Genomic DNA, 18,990 nt, shown 5'->3' with positions numbered 1-18,990 from the left:
TTAAAATCAGTAACAGTAAAAGATAAGTTGTGTAGATGACAGTGAGCTAAAATCCAAATGGAATTTCCTAAGCCAAATTTTTATTTCCTAGTGAATGCACAGCAATTGCGTTCACTGATTTGGCAATATGAATTAAAAACTTAGAAATGTGCAAATATATTCATCTAACCACTATAATAATGAGAAACTGGAAAAGAGCTAAATGTCCAATAATAAGGAATGGTTAAATAAACATCAGTATGGTAATAAAAACTGCAGGAACAGTGTTAGTTAATGAGGATGTGAACAAATGGGCATTTAAAAAAAATTTTATTTATTTATTTATTTATGGCTGCATTGGGTCTTTGTTGCTGCGCACGGGCTTTCTCTACCTGCCGTGAGTGGGGGCTACTTTTCATTCCGGTGCACGGGCTTTAGGCATGCAGGCTTCAGTAGTCGTGGCTCGCGGGCTCTAGAGCATAGGCTCAGTAGTTGTGGCGCACGGGCTTAGTTGCTCCGCGCCATGTGGGATCTTCCGGGACCAGGGCTCAAACCCATGTCCCCTGCATTGGCAGGTGGATTCTTAACCACTTTGCCACCAGGGAAGTCCCCAAATTGGCATGTTTACACTACTAGTGAGAATATAAATTCATATATTTCTAGGGGGAATTTAAAATATACATCAATATTTAAAAGAAACATAACCAGTGTTAAGTTTCTTATCTTATATCCTACAAGAAAATAATGAATTACACAGCTATAGTCAATTTAAAAATTTAGAAGAACAATGTAAATGCCTCTTAGTTGGCAATGGGCTAAGAGGTACATCCATATACAGTTATTAAAAAGACATGATTGGACTTCCCTGGTGGCGCAGTGGTTAAGAACCTGCCTGTGAATGCAGGGGACACGAGTTTGATCCCTGGTCCGGGAAGATTCCACATGCCGCAGAGCAACTAAGCCCGTGCGCCACAACTACTGAGCCTGCGCTCTAGAGCCTGTGAGCCACAACTACTGAGCCCGCGTGCCACAACTACTGAAGCCCGTGCGCCTGGAGCCCATGCTCCACAACATGAGAAGCCACTGCAATGAGAGGCCCGCGCACCGCAACGAAGAGTAGCCCCTGCTCCCTGCAACTAGAGAAAGCCCACACACAGCAGTGAAGACCCCAACACAGCCATAAAAAAAAGATGACGTGATTTATAGCTTATTTTTTGAAAGGAAAAATGTCAGTTAAAATCATTTAGGCAGATAAAGCACTTTGGTTTCTTCATACCTAAAACATGGATACTACCTCATTCTGTGATCATAATGAAATTTAATGTATGTCAACTGTCTAGTATGGAGCCTGGCTTATAATAGGCACTCAAAAAGCAACGCCTACTGTCATGCAGAGTGAGCTCCTACTTTTGAAAAAAATATGTGCATATACATAGAAAAGTGTCTGCCTCTGGGTAAAGACAAAAGAATGACCCACATGCATTCACTCTGTCCTCTAGTGAAACTCCACTAAAATAGCATTAAAAGAATCTGAGGCATAAATTCACAAGGATGGGAAGAATGGAAGAGACAACCATCACAACACAACACAATTTTAGAAGATGAAAAAGCAGTAATTCCAGTGCTAAATACACTGGGAAGACCAGAAGACTGAAGGTAGAAAACTGAGATAAATTACCAATTAGATTGACACTCAGAATCCCACAAAGGTTTAGGAATTGATGACACCAGGTACTTCTGGGACGACCTCAGAGTTTAAACTGAGGATTGCATCCATAGGCTATTTACGAAGCAGTCAGATCCCCAGATTCCCTCCCCAACTTGCACAGCTGGGTAAATGTCCCTCTCCTGAGGCAGGTAAACATAAAACCTTTATTCCTTAGAAAGTACAAAATAAAGAAATCCTCCATTAAAGTACACAGTTGCAAATAGGTGCATCATACCAAAAATGAGAGGGGGGAGGATCAAATATATACAGACAAACTGGATGACATATGGCCTCTTTCCCAGGCCTCTCCTCCCACTTAGTCCCCAGAACTCTGGCAGTTAGGCTTTCACCTCCAGGCAGGAGTCTGAAAGAATCTTCCCTGTGGCATTTTACCAGCCAAAGAAGAAAGATCTGAAAATGATCATAGCCCAATTAGTTCATCAGATAGTGAATCTCAGTCAAGTCTCATCCATGTGCTCAGAGCTTGTAAGTTAGATTTTTTGGTTCCCCTACTCTTGAGTATGAGGAGACACCCAGGAATTACCTGAATTTGAGGAAAGTTCCTAGTATGAAAGTCAAAACCAGAGTAAACACCCCCCCAAAAAAAATTACGTAAGAGGACTCTGCAAGAAAAGAAAACTCGCTCTTAATGGGGAGGGGGGGAATATGCATCTATAATTAAAAACAATATTCAGGGCAGGACTATTCACAATATCCAAGACATGGAAGCAACCCAAGTGCCTGGCAATAAATGACTAGATTAAGAAGATGTGGTGTGTGTGTGTGTATAATTAATACACACACACACACACACACACACACACACACACACACACAATGGAATATTACTTAGCCATAAAAAATGAACTATTGCCATTTGCAGCAACATGGATGGACCTAGAGAATATTATGCTTAGTGACATAAGTCAGATAGAGAAAGACAAATACAATATATCACTTATATGCAGAACTAAAAAATAACACAAATGAATGTATATACAAAACAGAAACAGACTCACAGACATAAAAAACAAACTTGTGGTTACAGTGGCGGTGGTGAGGGGGGAAATTACAGATTACGGGTATGAGATTGACAGATATAGACTACTACATATAAAATACATAAGCAACAAAGACTTACTGCATAGCACATGGAATTATATCCAATACCTTGTAATAACCCATAATGTAATATAACCTGCAAAAAAAAGGAATCACTATGCTGTACACCTGAAACTAACACAATATTGTAAATCAACTATACTTCAATTAAAGAAAGAAAAAGAGAAGGGGGAAGGAAATCTTTTTTTTAAAAAAAAAGGAAATGAGAACAAAATAACCTCTTGAAAAGAAAAACAAAGATAGCGAACATGAAATAAAAAATCAATACAAAGGTTGGAAGAAGCTACAGAAATCTACCAGAAAGTAGAACAAAAAAGGAAAGCAAAAACAAAAAGATAAGACCAGAACCTTCCAAAAGGACAATTACCCAAAATAATAGGTGATCCAGAAAGAGAAAAGCAGCAAAGATCGGGTGACCAACTGTCCTGGTTTGCATGGGATTCTCGTAGTTTTAAGGCTAAAAGTTGGTCTTGGGGAATGCCCCAAATCCAAGGGAAAGCAGGACTTCAGATCACCCTAACAAGGAATGAAACAAACGCACAGCTATGCCTATGTCAGGACATTTCTAAATAACTGAGGCAAAGATCTGTAAGTTTCCAGAAAAACAGGTTATATATACAGATCAGGAATCAGAATGCTTGCAGTACTGAAATCTAAATAACATAATTCTTCAAAATTCTGATGGAGAATAATTTCCAACCCAGAACTGTATTTTCAATCAGTCTGTCAAATAAGTATCAAGGTTGTAGATTTTCACATTCAAAACCTGAAAAAACAAAAAAACTTTAAAAAATCTCATATGTACTTTTTCTTAGAAAGCAAGTGGAAGACATATTCACCAAAACAAAACAGTAAATCAAGAAAGAAGATGCAGGCTCTAGAAACAGGAAACTAAATAGAAGACTAAAGAAATACCTGAAGCTAAAAGCAATGTAACCAGGCATAAAAAGGGCAGCCATCCAGAGGCCTTTCTTCAGGAAAATGAAACAAATCCATGTAGACAGCTTGAGAAAAGATTTAGACAATGCATAATGAGTTTGGAGTTGAGTGACGGAGTCCAAGAAAAGGAAAACAACAAAATAATTATTAAGCTCAGTTTAAAAAAAAAAAAGGTTGTAAGAAAAGTTCCTACAGACTCAGTGTTAACTGAGCAACGATCAGGACTGGAAAAATGTGAAGCATGTACAGTATGCGTTTGGTGGGTGAATAGGTGTGGTAAATCTCCCATATAGGCCACACAATAGTGCTCTAAGTGAAAAAAGTCAACAAACAGACATATGAGCACATACGTCTCACATTATAGATACGGAAGTAAATACCAAAATGACTGGCTATGCGGAAAGGCAATGTGGCAGGAAGCCTGCTATTTTTTAATAATAAATCTTATATCACTTGACTTTAAACTACACATTAAGTATTGATTAATATGAAGGAAAAATTTTAGCAGGATACACACAGGAAGAAAGAGACAGCCCTTAGGGATGGGATTAAGTTATTATTTTTTCTTCTTCGTACGTTTTAACATTTTCTGGATTTTTCATTTTTGATAACACTTTATAATCAGAAGTATCAAAATATTATAGAACGCATGAGTAAGAAAAAGCAATTTTCATTTAACTGAAATATAAGTTTAGTAAAATGTAATTTGGCTGAATTAATTCTTACTCTGACCTGGTATACAAAACTACATACCATGGTTGTTTAACATTCACAGTATAAAACAAAGCCAAGCCGTAAAGAGGTCAATAATATTTGTTTCCATTTAATATTCCTTTTTTAAAAATCTGGCAACTCATTTTTGGTAAATTACTATTGGTAATATGCGGTTACAGATTAGTACTATAAAAGTTTTAAGTACTAAATTATTTTAACAGTTGCTTTATAATACAGAAAACTCTTAACACTCAATCCTTTTTCCTTTAAGCTCCTCACCCAGTACATCACCAGGCTAAAAGATAATTCAATTTTTAAAAACTCAGAGGGTATGGCCCTATAAGACCCAACTAGGTAAAACCAAGAGTTTACTTTTAAATTATTCTGTCCTGCTTGACTCATTCTTCTTTCCTCTCTCCGTGCTAGAGGCACAAAGTACCATGTCTCTTAGCAGAATTACCTTCCCAGAATTCGGCATCTGCCTGGTTCTTTTCTAGTTCTAATAATGGCTACAGGCTGCATGCAAGTCACAGAAGAGTATGAAACTCAAGCTGAAAATGAGCTGGTAACTACTGCTGGCTGTTATTAATAATGTGCACATGATGTCTACTTTAAATAATGGAAAGTGAACTGGACCTACAAATAGACATATCGAACTGGAAATATAACACCTTTAAATTTTTCTATAAATACATTCCATAATTAATTGCAGATTCTGATCACAAACTGTTTCTTACATGTCTATGCCATCCATCACCTTCTACCATTAAGACAGTACATACTTTGAAATAGTCAAATTACTTCAAAATTAGCCTAAAGAGAAGATAGATAGATTAGCAGAATATTATAAGAATATTTTTAAATATTACATCAAAATATCACTGAATATTTTAAAAAATCATTTGTATCATTACACTGCCCCAGTGGTTTTACATTTATGCTACATAAATTTGTTAGGACTGTTTGCTAAGGTTAAACAACGCAAAGCAAGAATAATTTCCTAATGCAGATTAAAAATTGTCATATAACACTATCCTTTCTGGGGTATTCTCAAAACCCAATTGGGCTTCCCTGGTGGCGCAGTGGTTAAGAATCCGCCTGCCAATGCAGGGGGACATGGGTTTGAGACCTGGTCCGGGAAGATCCCACATGCCGCGAACAACTAAGCCCGTGCGCCACAACTACTGAGCCTGCGCTCTAGAGCCCGTGAGCCACAACTACTGAGCCCACGTGCCACAACTACTGAAGCCAGCGCACCTAGAGCCCCTGCTCTGCAACAAGAGAAGCCACCACAATGAGAAGCCCATGCACCGCAATGAAGAGTAGCCCCTGCTCACTGCAACTAGAGAAAGCCCGCGTGCAGCAACGAAGACCCAATGCAGCAAAAAATTTATAAACTTTTACCAATTGACACAAGGTGACCTTTGTCCCACAGCTATCTTGACCAGCTGCAGTTGGCAAGCCACAGGCTTCAGGTAGCCCATCACAAAGCAGCTGTTTCTCTAGTTCTCCTGCCAGCCCTAGTTCCTCACCAGAAACTTGTTCAACAGATGCCAAATCAGCACACCAGGAAAGGTCTTCCTGCTTCAGTGACCCGATTAAATGTATCATTTCCCAAAGTGTGTTCCATGGACCACTGCTGTCTCCCAAGGTAATAGGTGGTCAAACATATTTATAAAATAATGGGTTAAACAGAAGTGACCGTAAGAATTCTCACAGCTTTCAATATACTAAAGCATATCCTGAATCTCCTTGAGTGATATCTGACCATGGGGAAATGGGTTTTCACAAAGCATCATGTAAGTACTGTTATTCCTACAATTTGAAAAAAACTTCCTTTACCAGGAAGTTTTACTGACCAATCGTATCTTAGAATGAGCCTATACCTGAGGAGACATATCACCTTCTAATTAACAGGTTCACTGAGTCCTAAAAGTTGAAGAAAACAACCTACCCAATTTGGAATGCTTCCTATCTCACAAAATGTCCACTCCATTTTTTTAGTTAACTGACATATTTTTTTACCCAGAGTTGCTAACCCACTGAATGGATTGTAACCATTGAATCTAATTCTGCCCCCAGATTAATGTTAAATTAAAAAAAAATCAAACTAATTCCTAATGCATACAAAAGCTTTTCAAATCTATCGCAACAGTTCTCAATTCACATTTTATGTTTATATGGTATTTTAATTTTACAAAGTTGTTTTCACATACATTCTTTCATTTATGCTTCACAAGAATGAATATTATCATTCTGCAAAGATCAGGGATTAGGTTGCTATCATAATTGTAGTTCAATGATTTGCCCAACCCCACAAAACTACCAGAAGACAACAGAACTTTAAATCAGGCTCTTCCAAATCTAAAGACAGCTATACCTTAAACTGATCAGTAGCTAGGATTTATATCAATCCTTCATCTTCAAAACGATGCTCCTGAATGCTTTGTCTTAAGATACTCGATTTCAGTTGTGCACCCTAAATTCAGTGACGCATCCTATGTACTATCAGCACTATGCTAAGGCTCCTCACATATTTATTCATTCCTCAAATAGCTACTGTGCCCATTTTACAACGAAAAGGTTGCCAACTTTCTCGTAGTCACCAGCTGATAAAATGGCAGAACTAGGATTCAAATCTAGGATTTTTAGCTCTAAATTAAGAGCTCTCTCTCCCCAAAATACCATTACTTGAAGCCCAGGGATTCCTCTAAGATACTTCATTTTGCCTCTATATTCTTAAATAAAATTACCAAGTACTGCCAATCCTCTTGCAGTACTCCTTCTTACATAAACTCTTTCCTAAAGTGAACTATTTAATCATACCTAAAATTCACCCTGCCCTGTGTGACTCCAGGAAGCCTGCCTGGATTTAGCTCACCCAATCTACTCAATCCTCTGCACCCTATTCTCACAACTAATTTCTGGAATCACATGGCCTGGGTTTGACTCTTGGCTCTATCACTTCTTAGTTCTGTGACCTTGGACAGGTAACCTGACCTCACTGACCCTGAGTTTCTTTACCTGTAAGAAGTGAATAACAGTACCTGCCACACAGGGCTGATGAGGAGTAAATGAGATGATCCATGTCAACTATTTACAAGTTGTCAGGCACTTGTAAGCACTTTAAGTATTTGCTATTATTTTGTTTTGAAATGTTTTCCACTTATTTGTAAAGAAGCAAACACACAGTTAATCGTATAATATGAAGCCCTGGGTTCACATAATATTCACCCCTAAAGATGAATCAATACCAGTAAAGAAGGATCAAATAAAAGTTCATCTCCTCTGGGGTCTTAACATCTCTTAATGACCCAAATAGATTGCAACAGTAAAACACAAACAACTAACATGGATGAAAAATAAGTGACACAGCAAAGAAACAAAGGCTTCAAAGTCACACATACCCACCCCATCTTTAAATCCTAACCGTCACTTATGAGATATGTTACTCTGGCAAGTTATTTCACCTCCTTGGAATAAATTTCCTTAATAACTATCATCAAGCACCAATTTTTTGGAAAAGTCAATGTTACTGCATATGTAAAATACCTGGCACTTTTAGATGTGAAACAAATGCTGGTTCCCGTCTCTTGTTTCAACAGCTTAGGCTATAATTAGAGCTTAGAACTAGGGTAGTGGCAATGAAAATGGGAAAGTGAAATTAGTGACCACAGAACACACAGATTTTATGAAAGTAGGAAAAGCAACTATGAAGTGAGTTTTAAACTAAATCAGTTTGCGACCATGTGCAGAGTGAATATGACAGCATATCTGGACTGGTTTTATTATGGCACAGGGGCAGCATCAAAACCCTCGGGGCTTCCTGTTTGAGAGCAACCTCACAACCAAGAAAACCCCGCTGATCAGCCACTGGTAGGGTCAGGTTTTCTTTTAAAGACTGCACTAACTGACAGGTACAAAAAGAAAGCTGGTCTCTGAGAAGAGTTAAGGACACAACACTCAAGAACAATCTGCTCAGGGCTTCCCTGGTGGCACAGTGGTTAACAGTTTGCCCGCCAATGCAGGGGACACAGGTTCAAGCCCTGGTCCAGGAAGATCCCACATGCTGCGGAGCAACTAAGCCCGTGCGCCACAACTACTGAGCCTGCGCTCTAGAGCCCCGCAAGCCACAACTACTGAGCCCGTGTGCCACAACTACTGAAGCCCGTGCGCCTAGAGCCCGTGCTCCACAAATAAGAGAGGCCACCGTGATGAGAAGCCCGCGCACCACAACGAAGAGTAGCTCCCACTCACCGCAAATAGAGAAAGCCCGTGCACAGCAACAAAGACCCAATGCAGCCAAAAATAAGATACATAAATAAAAAAAAAAAAGAGCAATCTGCTCTCACCTGTGCCAGGACCCTCCTAGAAATAAGAATTGAAAGAGATGAGCTCTTCAAATGAGGTAGGCTGGAAGGGTTAGAGTGAATCCCTCGGACTATGCTGTAAACTCAACCTGAGCCACTGACTGTGGAGATCACACAGCTACTACACACGATGGAGACACACAAGCACGCAAATACAGATGCACTTAAAAGTAGACAGAGGAAGAGGTATAAAAGCAGAGATAAATAACTCCAATTGTCAAGAAAACCTTGTCTGGACCAATGGACAAACGGCTGTGTCCCTTTTTACCCAACCTTTTACTTCCTTTTGACTGCAGGATACCAATCTTAATCTTTATCTGATATTTATATTCACATTCAAAAGATTTTATACAGATATACTGCATATTTAAAATAACAAATAGAACAAATTCTGTAATTTAAGAGAAAGAGATGTTACTTTCACAATAACCCTATGATACAGGCTAAACAAAATTTTACAATAATGTCTACTAGTATTCTTGTCAAAATGTTGCTAATATTGAATCAACTGAAAATAGTTTATAGATTGTAGAATTAAACTAAACAGAGCTAACAGCTCTGATTCAACACTAGGTTAGGCTGGTTCAGTATTAAACTTTCACAAGAATACTAGTAGACACTATATAAAGTCTTCCAAAGACCAAAAAACATTCTAGCCCTATCAAAATGTGGACCTGAAATTGTCTTTGTGGGCTCAAAAGGAGAAAAGATGATCAAAAACAAGCTTCTTGGTTAAATATTACAAAAATTAAATGCTCTGAAAACCATAGGAAGTGCTGTTTTGTTCTCTGTATTTGCGTCATTTAGATTTCTCAAAATAGAAAAAAAAAAAAGCACTTCATCATTACAGTAGTCATGTAATTGAAGAGGGTCACCACAATTTTTAATCAGTTCTAATGAAGTTAACATTTGGCTTCCTGAAGAAGTCTTTTTTGGAAAAAAGAGGGAGAAAAGTGCCTCAGGATGCCTTTCTCTTATCTACTGTTTGTTTCTTTGCTTGAATGTATTATTCTCAAACATTAGTTCTTTCTGCTCCACTATACGCTTCAAGAAGGCAATTTCTTTCCCATTTACCTAGGACCCAGAGCCCAGCGTGATGAATGTAAGAGGTATTCATCTTTAGTCTAAGCTCCTTAAAGGCCATAAAATATTACATGTGAATAAAGTTTAATTAATACTAGGGTACATTTATTCTAATAACTTAGCTCAGGGTTTCCACACATCAAGAATGTGTGGAACAGTGGTCTCACACACAGTGTTAGAATCCCTGGTGCCAAAGTGGTTAAGAAAGCACCTGCCAATGCAGGGAACACGTGTCTGAGCCCTGGTCCGGGAAGATCCCACATGCCACGGAGCAACTACGCCCGTGCGCCACAATTACTGAGCCTGCGCTCTAGAGCCAGCGAACCACAACTACTGAGCCCACGTGCTACAACTACTGAAGCCTGCGCGCCTAGAGCTTGTGCTCCGTAACAAGAGAAGCCACTGCAATGAGAAACCTACGCACTGCAATGAAGAGTAGCTCCCGCTCGCTGCAACTAGAGAAAACCTGCGCGCAGCAATGAAGAGACCCAAAGCAGCCCTAAATAAATAAATAAAAAATAAATTTATTTAAAAAACAAAAAGAATGTACAATACCAAAAAAGAGCATTTGATCTCCAACTGTGGTCATGACCAACTCATAACTAGAACAGTTTTGTTTCTGGTTATAGGAGAAAAACCAACTTGCTGTCCTACTCTGACATTAGAAAATAAGTGGCGGGCTTTCCTGGTGGCGCAGTGGTTGAGAGTCCGCCTGCTGATGCAGGGAGACGCGGGTTCGTGCCCCGGTCTGGGAAGATCCCACATACCGCGGAGCGGCTGGCCCCGTGAGCCATGGCCGCTGAGCCTGCGTGTCCGGAGCCTGTGCTCCGCAATGGGAAAGGCCGCAACGGTGAGAGGCCCGCGTACCACAAAAAAAAAAAAAAAAAAAAAAAAAAGAAAAGAAGTAGCAAATGCTGCAAAGATAAAGAAAGATACTAAAACATGACAATTTAGTAATAAGGCGGGAGCATTCCTTATCTATCTCCATAAAACTAAATGTGGTGTATCAATTATTATACACTTTGTGTACAGATACAGGTATAGTAATAAATCTAAAACTGCCTCAGACTGACTACCTTGAAAACCTGATCCCTCCTGACAAAGCCAGAGAAATTTTGTTTAATTAAAAAAAAAAAAAAATCTTTCGAGTAAACTTACTTGCTAATTTGGCCTGTAATCCAGAAGGTCCAGGTTTTGATGTCTCTGACTTAGAAGACCCTGGAAGAGACAGTTTTGTTTTAGGAAGGCTAACTTTAGGGCTGAAACGAGCAGCCCAATCAAATTTTGAAGAGCCACCAGTTTTACTCTGTTCCTTTTCCCTGCTACTTCTTCTTGGACTGGGACTGGATGCTGAACGGGAACGTCTGGCCTTATTCTGGTCTTTCCCTTGTTTCACCCTGGCACCTGGTGGAACAGTAGAGGAGGCCGAGGCTACAGCAGAAGATGAGGAGGAAGTAGAGGCAGCAGAAGAAGAATCGGTGATGGTGCTACACCCAGCTTTGGCTGAGGCGGCCGATTTTGAAGCCAGCTTGGTAGGTTTTGCAGATCTCTCTTCGGCACCAGCTGCTTCCGACACAGAACCACTCTTTATACAAGAACTCTCTGTCCTCTTTCTTTTCTGACTCCGTGAACTAGCAGTGGCCCCACTCTTCCTGGTATGAGCCTTGCTTGTTGATGGAGACTGTGCAGATTTCAGTTGTTGCTCCTGGTCTAAATGTCTCTTCTTTGACTTATTGTGTGGCTTACTTGTTTCTGAGGGAGATTCAGTATGCTGAAGTGCTCTGGGTTTCTTTGCAGAGTTAGGAGAACTGGTCCTGTTGTAGTCTGGACTAGCACTGCGTTTCACTCCTCGAGAACTGTCTTTCTTAGGCACCTGCCCCGTTTTCTGCCTTTCTGAAGTATTGGCTCTGTCTGGATCCTCTGGTTGTGGGACTATGACAGCAGATGATGAACTGCAGCTTCTAAGAGGTTAGATAAAACAAGAGTTAATATCAGCCTGCCATCGTTAAACCTGTCATATAATACTTATTTATTAACTTCTCAAATCTGTGGAAATAAGATTTTTTTTTAAGTGAAAAAAATTTCCTGGTAAGTCCAGTAACTAAATAAACATAGGCTCGCAAACGGTTCAAAAATGAGGGGAAAAAAAGGGGTGGGGGTGGGGAGTGACACTTTGGATGGTAAAATATTAGAAGATCAGGCTAATTCTTTAGCCCAATGATTACTGACACTAACTCCCCTAATCATAAAACAAGAATTAGGATTACAAGAAAAAGAATGCTTACTTAGTAGTTCAGAACCAGTTGAAACTACAATACCGATACTCTATTTACAAACACAACTTCTTTGTCAAAGCTTAAAATAAATAAGCATTAACATACACACTTTCAAAATGAAGGTTAGAAAGTTTTATATTGTAGTATCAAATATTTACAGTCACATTCCTTTCCAAAGACTCCTATCAATTAGATCTTAAGACATCACTGATCTGTGGCTCTGACAATAAAAAAACTAAGAAAAACTGGATTTAAAATGGCATTTCAGATGCGTATAATGGTTTGTTAGGCAAAAGGAGAAACTCGCAGCTCTCTAATCAAGGAGAATAAAGCACTATCTGGGGTATGCTGCGCTGACATCACTGCAGAGGTGATTCACTATTAATCCTAAAAGTTATACCCGGATAATAATGAAAACATGTATCGTAACATTTTGGCATAACCTGGTACGTTTTAATATTATGCAATGATTCAAATGCAAATAATTCTGCCTTGAAAAATGTATAAGCAATGTGAAGATTTACCTTTTAGAAAGGTGTCCCCTTGACAGTTCAGAAGTAGTATTAGACTGCACTTTGGGTGCCTTAGAATTAGATTTTCTACTCTCAGGAGGGCTATATCCCTTATGTTTTGCCTGCCCTAAATGTGACCTGTCAGCAGAAAACCAAAACAGAAATCTATCAGGAAAATGAGATGCAAATACAACACTGAAACTGAAATCTTTTTTCATTAAAAAAAAAAAAAGTTTCCCAATTCTTCATTATTGACTCTACCCTTTCCCCAAATATTTCTATGATTAAATTATTATTCTATCAAATAATCTGGCCAAAGAAATTACCTTTTAGAACCAACCCCCTCAATACCCAAGAGTTAAGATTTTTTTTATAACCAGCTGAAGTACACCAAAAAACCAAGTCCTAGATAAAAAGGTAAAGAATTTACCACAAAATATTCCAAACACATTCAAAACAATTGCACCGTTGATACATGGTTGGGTTATACTTATAATAAATCAAATCCTTATGCCAGCATTGTTTTAAGAGCAAGTTTGAGGGACATGAAGAAACTGTTTTCAGTTGTTAGATGTTTAACCTCTGGCAAAGGTCACATGAGATTTACACAAGCAAAAGGGAGCACGCATGAATATATACCCAGAAAAGTTGGTGTTCCAGAGGTGAGATATTAACGGAACAGATGCAATTTATGTAATTAACAGCCAACATCCATCCTTCATGTAAATAACATAAAAGAGCATATTCTAATGAGAATAATAAAGTTCCATTAATGCCAAAGCTGTTTACTTTGTTAAAAAAAAACTTTTAAAGGTCTTCAGTCTGAAAATGATCTCAAAGGAATTCAGAAATGAGTCACTGAACGCCTTACACCATAACTCTAACTGAACATATAAGGATGCCGTACAGTTCTTAACATATCATACGTGTTCTACCATCTCTTCAAAAAGATGATCTAAGGTTTCTGGTCTCAGTATCTTTATTGTTTTCTTTCATTATTGCAGAAGAACTCAACACTGGATTCTTGAAAAAAGACATGGCATTAGCTTCTCAATGAAAGTAAATATTTCTTGGGTCCGTACTATCATTTTCATTTTTAAGGTTTTAATCCATAAAAGAATAGTACTTTCTAAAGATTTAACTAGATCAACTACTAAAAAACTCTAGTAACCTATATAGTCTTTTGTGTGTCATAGTCTTTGCTTTAGTAATGATTTTTCCCCCCATGGTATATGTTATATTTTCTCTGGGTGTATCCAAGCTGAATCTTATAAGAGTTTTATATACTGTGATTTAGTTTTTATTTTTCCTAGATATTCTTACATTGGCAGACCGAAATTTTGCTTTATCCCATGAGTTTCTTGTTTGAGAGATTTAGTTTCTAGGACTTGCTTTTGTTTTTGTTATATTTCTAGTAAGAGATATGAGAGTTCTACTTTTTTTAAAAAAATAAGGAATAAGATTGAGTAAATTTGCAAATCATTTCATAGTTATTTTTTAAAAAGGGAGGTAAAATGTTGTTTTCAGGTATAAAATTTAACATCCATGGAATAATATTTATAAATTACATCATTCAGGTTCTCGACATTCTTATTTTTGTAAAGTTTGCCATAGATTAATCTTATAATTGAATCAATTTCTACTTCACTTCATAATAAAATTTAAAATATTCATTGCTGTATTCCTTGAAAATTTAAAAATCATATTAAAAGAAAACCTTATCCATTCAAAGCTAGACAACTTTGTGATAACGTTCAAGTAGTTAAGTAGTTAAATGTCAACCCTCTAAAAATAAAAACAGAAAAACAAAAAAAAACCACCATAACATATTCCTAAGTAAGTCTCGTTGTTGACAGAAATTGGCCAACACTAACCTAATGCTGATCCCACTGCAGAGGCAGCACTCCTCCTCTTCTCGACCCAAGTAAATTGTCCTCTGGTTTTAAAATACATCTAACTTTATAGCCACCCAAACCCACTCCTGCATTTTTCATGTCCTTACTAACACTTTCAAGGAACTTAAGAATTTAGCAGGTAAAGTCTCAATATGTATGAAAGGGGGAGGGGAGGGAAAAGAACAGAAAGAAAACAGTATCCAATCATCTGAGAAAGTGAGGCTCACAAAACTGGCTTAAATCCCATACTTATCTAATTCTACCTTTCCTAAAATTATTTTTAAGTGTGATATTCTGAGGCCTTGTCAAAAAATTGTTTTAAATATTATGAAACACTGACCATTTATGTCCTTCTGACTATTGTTTAGCATGATCTTAATATTGATACACTTTCTGTGGAGGGTAGTAAAATACTTCCAGCTCTGTGGGAGGTACTATGTGTCACAAAAGCAGGTATAAACAACACATAAACATGGGCATGGCTATGTTCCAACCAAATTTTTATTTACAAAAGCAGGCAGTAGGCTGGATTTGACCCATGGGTTTTCCAACCCCTGACTTACCACAAGAGGAGTAAGCAACCAGATGGTCACCATAAGTAACTATGGGCCCTCCCAAAGTGGGACTCTATTTTATCATGCCCATTTATAAATTATTAATGCTCAGATACTGTAAGGAAATCTCCATAAAATAATAATGCCCAATTAGAACAGCCAATTAGAATATAACAGCATTCAGCACTGAACGAGTCTTGATGCCTTTTAGCTCATTTTACCAACTCCCTCATTTATCAAACCTTATTGTTTAACATTAATTTTTATTAAAAAACATAATCTCTTTAAGACCCGTAAAAGTTATATCCACTGTAAATCAAATTTGCAAGAACAAGACAATAAAATTCACGACAAACTCTTAAGTAGCACCAGAAGGAGCCAATTTAGTGAATTACAGCCCAAGATCGTTGGGTGGGTAGATGGAGCGGGGGCACAAGTATATTCAGGAGCTTCGACATCAACCTATGGATGTTGCTGGAAAAAAAAAAATCTCATGCTCTGCAAAATCACCCACTAAAAATAACTGGACTAATGGTGAAAATGAGATTGGAAACAGAGCACTCAAACCTATGTTATTTTGCAGTGTGAGTCCTAACAAAAACGTCATCAATTTTAATAAAAGATTAAACCTTCACTAACATTTGCACCAATAATCCCAGTTGGTCCACTCATTAGAGTTTTATTTTTGTACTTTCTCCTTTAAGTGTAAATTTTTCAAGACGTTTTCTTTCAGGACCAGCTTTGACAAAATTAAAAATACAATTCTGGGTGAGACTTCCCTTTTTGTCATTTTCTTTCTTTATAAATACAGGAGTAAATGGTTTTGAGCTTCCTGGGAGTGTTACCAGTGGAAAGTGTGGTGGTTCTGGAAGCCACTTGAACTAGCTATTTCTTGCACTAAATGATTTCTTTAACCCATTTCTGCACTATTTCCAGGTCTTTCATAAGACTTTATAGATTACCAGTTCATATATTAACACTATAGGAAAAACTGCCTATGACCTGACACTACTTCCACATCATACTAACATCATTTTCCTATTTACCAAGTACCTGTGTGCCAACTCATGTTAAAGAAACCCAGGTTGCAAACAGAGCATACTATAATCAACTCTGGGTTATGGATTTTCAACATTAACTTGAAAGCAAGTCTCAAACACGCCTCTTGCTGACTTTTAGGCAAATTGTAGTGACTGTCCCTTCTAGATACTCAAATTGTAGTGACTGTCCCTTCTAGATACTTAATTTGGTAGTTTTAAAGATCAGACTTGGTAGTCTTAAAGATCAGAAACCATCTCTAGTCCAGAGGACATCTAAAAGAGGCCAAAACCTTGTAGCAAAAAGTATTCTTATTCTAATCTTAGACAAAATGAGGAAGGTGGCTAGTTACAAGGAGCTAGTTAATTCCTTGTATTACAGTTCCTGGATTTTTTTGAAATTAGTATCTATGCCAGACATACAACTCAAATATATGTACATATTACCAAATATAAATAATTTGGTACTTAATTATATCTCCAAATTTGTTTGTGCATGTGTATACAGACATTTTTATGCTCTTATATTTTACATACAGAATTATAACATTATAGCTTTGTGTTCCAAAAATTAAATGCTTTGCTTGTAACGCTATAAAATGCATATTATAAATAAGCCCCTGATTTTCAATAATCAAAGTGGAAAGTTCACTTAAACCACTTTTAAAAAAAAACTAATGGTCTCTGTAAAATATACTAGTTTCTATTTCAGTCACAAGACAGAAGCTGAGTAAGTCTGACCAATGTTCCTATGTTCAGTTATGGAGAAATGCTAGCCCAAATAATTCTGTAATTTAGAACTCCTTATTTATCTTAAAAAGCAGTGGTTTAAAAAAAAAACAACAGTAGTGGTTCCTCCTCTGGGGAGTATCTTGAAACAGTATGTTGGGGAACAGTGGTGCTGTTGGCATTTTTAGCAGGTAAGGACTAGAGGTAGAAGATGTCATGCAATACACAGAACCATGAGACACAGTGAAAAACTGTCTCATCACCCATATATTTCGAATAGCCTTGATAATATATGAAGACCTTATGAAAAAACTTAAAATCTGGCCATGACATAGGGGAAAACAGGTTTATAATTTCTCAGTTTAGATTTGTTTTGCATGGTTCTCTATATACTTAAATTCTGCAGGAATGCATGGGAATCCACAAAAGACTGTATCTGTTTTTTGCAGCTTGACCAAGAGTCATGCATCATTTTGGAAAAGTTTATAATGAAAATGCTGCTTACAGCATTTAAGTCTGTTGTTGCAGCTGTCACATTCAATAAATTCAAATACAGATGCAAGCATCTGAATATAGTGTCATCTTCTGTCAAGTACCCGCATTTACCTACTGAAATAATGTTATTTTGTTATCAACTATTTTCCTTTTACTTGTTTATTTTCACCTTTGTAAAATGCTTGTACATTATTATATTCATGTTTCTAAACTGTGGAGGGAGGCTTTTTATATACTTAATTCAAGATACTAAAGTAGCATCAAAATAAAGATGTTTACATTATATGATACACATTATAGACTGGGAGCACTGGATCGAATAGAGTTGAGAACTACTGTGCCAAGCTACTCAATTCATACTTGCACTTACTTGGTTTCCCAACTCAAGTATATGCAAGTCACGACAGGGCACATAAATACTGACAACACACTACACTGTGTTCCGTCCTCAAAGAGGTTAGAATTCATAAAACAAAGAGATCTACCAAGTGCTATAAAGTTCACAACAAAGGGAGAAATTACTCTTAGCGGGAAAATACAGGTTTTATAGACCCCATGGTATTTAAACCACACCCTGAAGAATGAAAAGCTGAGGAAAAAGAGCGTTCCGCTGAAAGCAGCATAGACAAGGGCAGAGAGGCAGCAAATTTTAAAACCCACCTGGCACCTGGCAAATGATATGAATTTCCCTGAGCACAGAGACACATTAGGAAACAAGGTTGGAAGGACAGGCTAGGGCTTAAATGCCTTTTGGAAACATTTTGTTCTTAATCATAGCTTGGAATAAGAGACTAACAACAGGGTTGGAAACATGCAAAGCCAAAATTTTATATGTTCAACAATCTGGGTATACTGAGAATGGGTGAATAAACTACAATAACTTTAAGTTATTATGCAAAGAAAAAAAGGCAGAGGGACTGAAAATCAAAACCATATATATACTAATATGTATAAAATAGACAACTAGTAAGAACCTGCTGTATTTTTTTAAATAAATAAAATTCATATTTAAATAAACAAACAAAAACCATGGGAAAAGATGCCCACACACCCAAAGGGAATCTCACAGCTCAATTTACTTTTGCCCCCACCTTTCACAAATAAATTAGTTGGGTGAGGGATATAAACACTGAGATAATAAAAGTAAATTAGTGATTAGTGATAGATTAGTGATACGATACTATCTCATGAACTGCACTGGCTTTTATAAATACCTGGATAAAAATGTATTAAGATGACCACAGAGGACTTCCCTGGTGGCGCAGTGGTTAAGAATCCGCCTGTAAATGCAGGGGACACGGGTTCAATCCCTGATCCGGGAAGATCCCACAGGCTGTGAAGCAACTAAGCCTGTGTGCCACAACTACTGAAGCCCGTGAGCCCTGGAGCCCACGTGCCGCAACTACTGAGCCCACGTGCTACAACTACTGAGCCCACGTGCCACAACTACTGAGCCCACACGCCGCAACTACTGAAGCCCGCACGCTCTAGGGCCTGCATGCCACAACTACTAAGCCCATGTGCTGCAAGCACTGAAGCCCACGTGCCTAGAGCCCATGCTCCGCAACAAGAGAAGC

The 18,990-nt window shown here is 37.8% G+C and overlaps 1 protein-coding gene across 28 annotated transcripts in view; it reads right to left on the bottom strand.

The window, feature by feature from the left end:
- TRIP12 (thyroid hormone receptor interactor 12) overlaps positions 1 to 18,990 on the bottom strand; it is a 150,596-nt gene that overhangs the window by 80,589 nt on the left and 51,017 nt on the right. For 18 of the 28 annotated variants that reach the window (XM_027119086.1, XM_027119147.1, XM_027119076.1 and 15 more), the window contains exons 3-4: positions 12,716 to 12,841; positions 11,074 to 11,876 (exon numbers count right to left, since the gene is read on the bottom strand). In XM_027119086.1, the coding sequence (XP_026974887.1) occupies positions 11,074 to 11,876; positions 12,716 to 12,841 (929 nt within the window). The remainder of the gene's footprint in view (positions 1 to 11,073; positions 11,877 to 12,715; positions 12,842 to 18,990) is intronic. The other 10 variants (XM_027119232.1, XM_027119240.1, XM_027119251.1 and 7 more) reach the window with 2 other exon arrangements.

The sequence above is a fragment of the Aethalodelphis obliquidens genome, unplaced genomic scaffold, assembly GCF_003676395.1.
Source record: "Aethalodelphis obliquidens isolate GAN/ISIS:26980383/991018 unplaced genomic scaffold, ASM367639v1 scaffold2, whole genome shotgun sequence".
Taxonomy (NCBI): domain Eukaryota; kingdom Metazoa; phylum Chordata; class Mammalia; order Artiodactyla; family Delphinidae; genus Aethalodelphis; species Aethalodelphis obliquidens.
The sequence above is the reverse complement of the archived record's forward strand: the minus strand, read 5'-3'. Positions and strand labels throughout refer to the sequence as shown.